The sequence below is a fragment of the Aplysia californica genome, unplaced genomic scaffold (assembly GCF_000002075.1).
Source record: "Aplysia californica isolate F4 #8 unplaced genomic scaffold, AplCal3.0 scaffold00022, whole genome shotgun sequence".
NCBI lineage: Eukaryota > Metazoa > Mollusca > Gastropoda > Aplysiida > Aplysiidae > Aplysia > Aplysia californica.
The window spans coordinates 874,755-883,744 of NW_004797292.1; the positions used below are offsets into that span (position 1 = coordinate 874,755).

At 38.5% G+C, this 8,990-nt stretch overlaps 1 protein-coding gene across 1 annotated transcript in view; it reads left to right on the forward strand.

Moving 5' to 3' along the window:
• LOC101860784 (chitin deacetylase 8) overlaps positions 1–1,890 on the forward strand; it is a gene marked incomplete in the record, with an annotated part of 30,417 nt that extends 28,527 nt beyond the window's left edge. Inside the window, 2 exon segments of the mRNA XM_005090819.3 lie at positions 96–266; positions 771–1,890. Coding sequence (XP_005090876.2) covers positions 96–266; positions 771–1,002 — 403 coding nt within the window.
• Between the last annotated feature and the right edge of the window lie 7,100 nt (positions 1,891–8,990).

The window sequence follows — 8,990 nt, forward strand, 5'->3', positions numbered from 1 at the left end:
CCTCTCTCTCTCTTCCTCCCTTTGTCTTGCTCATCCCTATCGTCTCTCTTTCCCACTTCTCCCACTTTCTCTCTTCCTCCCCTCCTGCCCCCCAGGAACGAGTGCATCAACCCTCCATGCCCCACCAAGCCTTACCCTGGCTTCTGGGAGATCCCGCTCAATGGCATCAAGGGAGACAACGACTTTGACTGTAGCATGGTGGACGCTTGTTGGGTCGGTGAGAACGCCAACACAGCCACAGAGGAACAGTGGTACAACTTCTTTAAGTGAGTCAAACTATTTTTGTCTGGTTTTTTTAAATTTTGTTTCTTCTTCTTCTTCTTCTTCTTCTTCTTCTTCTTCTTCTTCTTCTTCTTCTTCTTCTTCTTCTTCTTCTTCTTCTCCCTTTCCTTATCCCTTTCTTTCTCCTTATCTTTCTCCTTCTCCTCATCCTTCTCTTTCTCCTAAGCCTTGTCTTTCCTCTTTCCCTTTCCTTTTTCCTCCTTTTTCCTGCTTTTTTCTGGAGTTTCTTTTTTTTTAGTATTATTATCATCGGTATTATCACCCATTCATTCATTCTTATCAAATTTAAGTGTGTGTTTCTGTGTGCGTCTGTATATGCATTTATGTGTGTTCAGTTTGAGTTTGCTTTCGTTTGCGTGTACAAATGCACAAGTTAGGTGCTTGTGACCGTGTGTGCATATGTTTATAACTTAATTACGCGATGTTTTCAATGGCGATATAACCTCACTCACCACGACCTAACATGTACGTATCCCGTCCATACACAGGAGAAACTTCGAGGACTTCTTCTACCCTAAGAAAATCCCCATGCCTCTCTTCATGCACGTCTCTCTCTTCATGAGAAACCACAACGCCTACACCGGTCTAGGCAGGTTCCTCAGTGACATGCTGACCACTCATGACGACATCTGGATGGTCACGCCCAAACAGGTCATACAATGGATGCAGGACCAACGCCCCAACTCCGAGATGGTCGGCCAGAACTGGGGATGCGCGTAGACTCCGTGACGTCACACGACGCAAAGGTCAAGGATTTCTGGGGTTCACTGTTGTTGTTTTTTCCCCAGAGACACAAGGGGTGGGGGGAACAATGCTTGTTAAGCCGTTTGCTTTTTTGAGGTTTCGTTGTTTCGTTATTTTTTACTACAACTTTTCTTTTGTGTCGATTCATATCTCTGTCTTAGCCACCAGCCGATGTACCCATGGCATGTACATTTGAGTATTACAAAGCATAATACTATTTCTTATCAGAGTATTGTAACTTTATAATACTGTACATTGGAAATTTTTTTACGTCTTCAAAAGTAGACTTTCCACAACCAAAATGGCCATAGTTTGAGCAGTGTCTCATGGCGTTTGAAGCAGTGTTGTGTCTGAGTGCAGAGGAAGCCTAGATTTATTCACATGATGACATACACTGACCAGTGACGTGAACAAGTAGTCTGCTTTATTCATGTGACAACATACACTGAGCCGTGGCGTGACCAGAAAGTCTAGTTTTGTTCAAGTAACGACCTGCACAGAACAGTGATATGACCAGGTAGCCTGGTTTTATTCACATGACGACTGGCACTGACCAGTTACGTGACCAGAAAGTCTAGCTTTGTTCACGTGACGGCAGGAAAAGAACAGTAACGTTACCAGGTAGCCAGCTTGGCTCACGTGACGACTGGTAGTGACGACATCAGAGTAGTGACGTGACCACGTAGCTATCATTCACGTGTCGACAGACACCGAGCAGTGACAGTGACGTGATCAGAGAATCCAGTTTTCTTCACATGTTGACAGGCCATCATTTCCAGTCTACTGCAGCTCATTTTCAGTTTCAATCTTGTTTTCCAAGCCGCTTTCGATTACAAAATAAAGATTCCATCATTCCTGTACTAATATTGACTTTTTGTTCGTTGTAAGTGGGTGGTAGGGTTGGGGAAGGGCATTTTTTTTCCTCACGTTCTCGTCGATTGACTGTCTACCCAATGGTGCTCACACACTGTGCACAGTCCGCTCCAGATCACCGAGGCGGGGTATTCTGTGTTTCAATGTGTGTGTGTCTCTCTGTGGGTGTGTGTGTGTGTGTGTGTGTGTGTGTGTGTGTGTGTGTGTGTATGTGAGAGAGAGATGGAGAGAGAGAGAGAGAGAGAGAGAGAGAGAGAGAGAGAGAGAGAGAGAGAGAGAGGGAGAAGGGGGGCTCTCGTTGTGAAGGGGTCCTGGTGTTCGCTCATTTGAGCTTATGCAGTTGCAAGCGCCCTAGAACACATACCGAGAGAGAGAGAGAGAGAGAGAGAGAGAGAGAGAGAGAGAGAGAGAGAGAGAGAGAGAGAGAGAAGGAGAAAAACAGGGAGAGGGGGAGAAAAAGAAGGAAAATACAGACAGACAGACAGACAGTCAGACAGACCGATAGACAGAAACAAGAACAAAACTGACAGCGGGTACGAAATTAAAAAACAACAACAACCAAACAAAACAAAACAAAAAAACCACGAGTCATCTTTTCAGCGTTACAAACATTTTAATAGTTTGAGTATCACAGAACGACCGTCCCAGAGCGCCCTCTCCCGACACAGCCACCGACAGACAGTCGACATAAAAGCTCGACGTCACGGACGGAGGGACACATGAAAACAAGGGAGACAAGAACGTATACAGCTCATGACGATACCACTTCTACCAAACGACATTCGTTACTTCCCTTGTTTCCGAAGGAAAGGTGCCATTCTGCAGAGTGGACATTTCTATGATATTATTATATTTTTATCAAACGAAATATTCAAAAGAATGCTCGCATAACACTTTCAGAAAGATAGCAGTAGAAAACTATGCCAACATATTCGCAATAATGTAACACTTTGTTAAGACGAACAAAGTCAACATAATATTAACAAAACCAATAATATTATTTGTTTAAATAATATAATAGCAGACAAAACAGCATAACAAAAACAATAAGATCCACAACAATAGCAGCAACAACAACATTAGCAACAAAATTGTAACACTGATGGATTTGACAATGAGAATATAACATTAACAATACAACAACAACAATAATAACAACAACTACAAAAACAATATTACACGGACTTCGACAATAACAACAACAAAAGCAACAACAACAACATGGCAACACTCAAGTAGGACTGACACAGAGACAGTCCATGGTTGGGAGATGATTTTTACATTAGAACAATAACCTTGTCGAAACAACACATTCTAGGCACGAGTCAAAGACCAATCTTATTATGGTCTCATGCAAACCAACAATAGTGAGAACTTTTACCTCATCATCATCACCTGTCTGCAATTGTTAACATCTATCTGAAACAACTCATCAGCCGGTTGTTCGAATTCAAATGTATACACCAAAATTTTGAAAAATTTCTAAATTGCAATTTCTAAATCCAGAGTCACCCTACCCATTTTTTCAGCTCGAGAAATATTTTGTTGAAATTCAAAACTTAGATATGAAAAAGGCAAGAAAAGATATATAATTTAAGTACAATTTTTAAAAGAATGAAATAGTTTTTTTCTTTCAGCAGAAAAAAATTACGCTTTCTAGGTCTAGACCAATTAAATAGCCTGTAGACAAGCTACTGTCTTTGCATGAGGGAAGAAAATCCAAGTTAAACCTTATCTAAACTACGATCTCGATGTTGAAAAAGATTTCAGATTGCAAAAAAATAATTAGTCTTAATCAGTGCGTACCTCTTTTTGAAATGGAAGCCTACGATATACAATTATTAGACCTACAAAATTTATTAGAACACACACATCACAGTGCTTTGTTCACATCAAATAAAATAAAACAGAGATAAAACATAACAGTGTTGATTGATAAAAAAAACAAACTGCTGAGACAAAAATACGTCATTATATATGAACCTTAACATATCTTACTGTCAACATGTTACAATAATGGCTTGAGTTAGAATTAGGCCTAGACCAAACAGACCTACCATTCTTCACTAATATAATAACCTATTAACATAAATCATTATGGCCTCACATTATGACCTGAGTCAGGAAAATACATGAAATAAGATACTCGGGCTAAATATACTCAGAACCGTAATACCTGAATAGCTAGATCTTTATCTTATCGAGTAGACATTACGCTACTTCAGTCCCTATAAATGGCTCTGTAAAATTAATGAGAAAAAAATAACAACCAAAAAATCACCTCCAAATTAGATTAGATTTGAAAAGTGATAACTGACATTGAAACAGTAATAGCCAGACACAGTTGTCAGGTCTGCACGTAAACTTCAGTATTTGGGGGTGGGGAGGGGTTGTTGGAAATTGGGAGGATCTGAGAGAACAACTTTTGTGTTATTCTTAAACTTAAAACCCCATAAAAACCTAATTATGTGCTTTGCCAATGGCTATTGCAAACAAAATCAATGGCTATAATAATTTGACATCCAAGAAAACTTGCCAAACAAGTTTTAACAAAGAAACCAAAGTAAAGGTCTTCCATTGCAACGCTCCACCAAACTTCATCTGTGAAAGCTTTTTCAAAAGGAAAATAACGTAGTCTAAATTGAAACAAAAACACAGCTCTAAAATATAACAAGGTAATAGTAAATAGAATACAATGAAGAAGAACAAACAAAACAAAACAAAACACAATAACTCCTGTTTAAATATACACACAGAGCTTTGAGACTTTAAAAGCAAAAATTATCAACAACAAAAATCAAACTTACATAACAGATTTGAAAAGACAATGCGAATCTGCCCTAAAAAGGCCAATACAATAAGAGACAGCCTGTCATAAACAATTATTTCCTTATCATAAAAAAAATAATTGAACTCAATAACAACAATAAATACAAACAAGTTCAAAGACCTTGCTCGTACACAAGAGAATTGCTAAATTAACACTAGCCATGCCCTAATTAATCAAGGCTCAACACATTTTAACGGATCATGCCCTCTATGGGGACAAAAAAAAAACCTTGTCAAAATCCTATCCTACCCCCCCTTCCCCCAAAAAATGACAATCCACTTCCTCCAACGCCCACCCCCCAAAAAAACCAAACCAAAAAAAAAAAACACAACCCCCAAAAACCAACCTCGCCAAACAGAAAATCAAAAAAGTCAAGACAATGAAAATTAAAATGTCATGGTGGGTTGGATGAGAGTCAATACATTGCTCTATAATTATCACACAAATAAAAGACAAAACTCATCAATTCTAAGCTCCAGTAGAGAAAATGATTGTAAACAGAGTCTAGAAGTTGAGCATAAGGAATTCTATTGAGCCTCTGAGGTACCTCTTGGGTGAGCAAATCATGCTGATTATTAAAGAAAAACAAAACCCATTTCGAAAACAAAAGTAAAATCATCAAGAATTAAGATCAAAACTTCAAATTTTAATTGTCATGGGTAAAAACAACAACAAAGTTAAAAATAACAGTAGTTTCTTAATTCAATCTATAGTTACATTTATAACACTTGTACGTCGCTGACCTCTGAATCAAGCTCAGAAACAGTCAGAGTAACGAACGATCACGGACATAAAATAGCCCAAAATGAAACTTAACAGACAGAATAAAAAATTAAAAGACTTAAAGACATAATCCTTCAAGTTAAAGAATTTAGCAACGGGAGAGTCAGTAGAGTTATACTTTTAATGATAAACTGGCAAAAAGATATGAACAAAACCTGAACAAAATATCATTTTAAGGATCAATATTACGTTATTCACCAAACTGTAAGCCTCATTTTGACACAGTACGTGACAAACAAGTCAAATCAGGTAGGACCCACCTAATGCAAAGGGCTTCCCAGGGATCTGTTCCGTAAAACTAGCAGCTGATGCAACAAAACCATGAATAATTCATTGTACTGGGATATGCTTTACACACCCTTCAGCACAGCTTAGATCATTTAGGAGGAAGGCTTCTTTACCCCGCCTGACAGAACCAATCCAGGCTTAGTGAGATACCGTACGTGGAGCATTCCAGCATACAGATGGAGATACTCAGTAAATCTTACACACTCAAGAATCTAACTCATGTCCTCCGAGTGAAACGGCAAAGGCCCGACTATTACCATAGATGTCCTTGATGAGAAAAGAAAGGAGCCAGGACGTCAGGTCCACTTACGGAAAATGACGGAGCAAATCAAAATTACGGATATTCATAAACTTACGGAAAGTTTCCATCCCTGACCAACAACTGCTCACTAAGCAGTTCTGTAACACGAACAACTTTCCTTCCCACCTCCTCCTTGTCCACACAGAGTGTTCCTCTAGCATGTGCCATCCATAATTAAAATACAAATAAGAAAATCGCTTGACACACGGTTTGGATTTGAGGATCAGACAAAAAACTGGTAGTGTCAACCGGTAGACAAGGAGCTTTTAATAAAACACTTTTCATGAAAACTTCGTTCACTTGGGAACAAAAACTGTGGCACACATGAATTTCTTAAAAAAAGAAAGTGTTTATCGGATAAAATCTTGTGCGCTTGGAAAAGCTAAAAAAGTAAGTGTCAGTAAACACTTCCTCTACTATTGCTAACGTAAACTGTTTCCGAGTTGCTGAAGCAGCTGCTATTTTCAAAGAGCAGACACAAGTGAGTGAGAGCATCATGCAGACATTTCTGTCAAGGTCACAAAAAGGGGGGCCGCGGGTGACTCTTTGACCTTTGCCCTCAATATGTATCCGCTGTCACCGCTCTGAGGCCCGCATTGAACAAGGCACACAAGATGTTTGTACATTTACCTGTCAAGACATCTGAGAGTCCAGAATGCCTACTACTACGAAAACCTTCTGAAAAGATCCATCCAGTCAAATAACAATAAGATTATTTAGCAATAAATAATATAATTCAACGACAAAATTCATAAAATGATTTACATTTCAAATAATATACCATGATAAGATCTCTTGATGCAATTGAAAAAACACCAGTAAAAAATGCCTGAATACTCCAAATTAAAAATAAACCAAAAGGTTGTTTGAACAGCTTGAGCTTTTGAGGTAAACATCTAATTTGCTCTTACCACTATAAAAGTAAATAACCTTTCATGTCACCAAAACAGAGGCTGAAAAGGGGTACTCTAAAAGCCATCCGTTCTCACTTTCTTATATGTAGCTGAATTACATAGGCCTATCATTTATATAAGTTCAGCATGATTGAAAAAAGAAGAAATTCAATCATCCAGCTTTCACATAAATAAATGAGCAATTAACAAACCACAATAAACTGTGAAGGGTGGGTGGAGATCAAGAAACAGTATTCATGAGATAGAAAGTTCTGCTTGTGAAGCTATTGCTGAAGCATGTAGGCATAGACATCACTACACCATCAAGAAAATAAATAACTTCTTGTCACACTAGCCAAATAACTGATCCTTTTAAATATACATTGCATGCACAGACCAAGACCCAAGTCATCTGCCCCAAACTAAAACAATAAAATAGACAATATTATTATCTGGCTATAAACATCACCATTGCTTTTGATCTGGTCTGTCCAGTTCAGTTCAAAAAGAAAAAACCCACCCAAAAGAAATCCCTTCTCGTTTTCCACCAAACTCATTTGGGAACATCAGACTCAGAGCCAATCAACACCAATATTGTAAGCAATAAACATGTTAAAAACCAGAGTTGAAGTTGCCGAAGTAATCAGAAAGATAAAGTGAGATCAGCAGACATAGGAAGCTGCCAATAACGAGACATTTTGAGTGACATGTAAAGACAACATTACAGAGTTGAGTACGTTGAGACTACCGGTTGGCACAAAAGGGCCAGAGTTCTGATAAGCAGCAGCTGCCAAGGAGGACTTAAGTCAAAATAAATAACCACAGTAATACTTATACATTTCGTCAAGCACTGCCACTTTTGTGTTTTTCTTTACATCAAAGAAAGAAGGAAAGGAGGAAAAGACAATGTTTGATTTAAAAGTCATGGTGTATACAAGCAGTTCCTCGTCATACATAACTACAACAAAGTCGGGGCAGGGAAAAGTTCCTTCATTAAAACTACAAGTTTTTTCAATGACCCGGTTCTGCTATAACAAAAGCCCAACTCTAAAAAAAAAAGGGGAAAATGTAAAGGTATTGTGCTCCCCTGCCTTGCAACACCGTAAGGTTACTTAAAAGGAGGAAATCTGAATTTAAAGTCCATCTTCAATAGGAACAAGACAAGTGGGAAAGTCTGTGTAAGGTGCCTTTCCAAACGACAAAATGTCGGACCGAGTAGAGGTTCAAACCCCTTCTACCTGCAACCTCACAATTATGAGTACGGTAGCCTTATCACTAGACCTCAGACGTCCCTAATTCTGTCTTTGTTTGCATTTCTAACAACTCCAAAGACTGGCAGTCTACATAGTCATGTTGAAAGTCTGCATAAAATTCGTTTTTTTAACCCAGCGTCATTTGTCCCTTCATTTCAAAACAGCATTTTTAGATCCACATCCACAAGATGACATGAAAAGTCTGAGCTCCACGCACAAATCTATTCACAGCATGTCCCATTTCAACACCTTAAATGTCATGTCTTAATATTTTCTTTTCTAAGAAAAACGGAATTCATCAGTCAACATTCTCTTTGGAGAAGAATTATAGGTCGTTAAGCCACAGTTGCCCACGGTTAGAAAAATCCTGCTCACTCAGTTCTCAATATTTCGATTTGAAATTTTGCAAAATAAAGTGAAATGACCTGGACGTTACGAAAACTATTTTTCTAAAATCGTAGTTTGTTTACCCCAAAAGATAGCTTATTTGGGCTTTGTATTTATCTCGAGCCCCAGGGAAACAAAAATTCATGTATTTACAGCACGCTGACATGCTGGTCATTTTTTACCACTTTTTCGACACAGACAAGTCCTGTGTTATTGACGAACTGAAAACAGCTCACTCACAAATCTCTTGAAAACACACTGTCATAATCTAAAGGCGTGTACTCTGTCGAAACATACAAGAGGGGCCTGGGTGAGACAACATAAAATAATGGCTTTGTACCAACAGCATCGAGTTC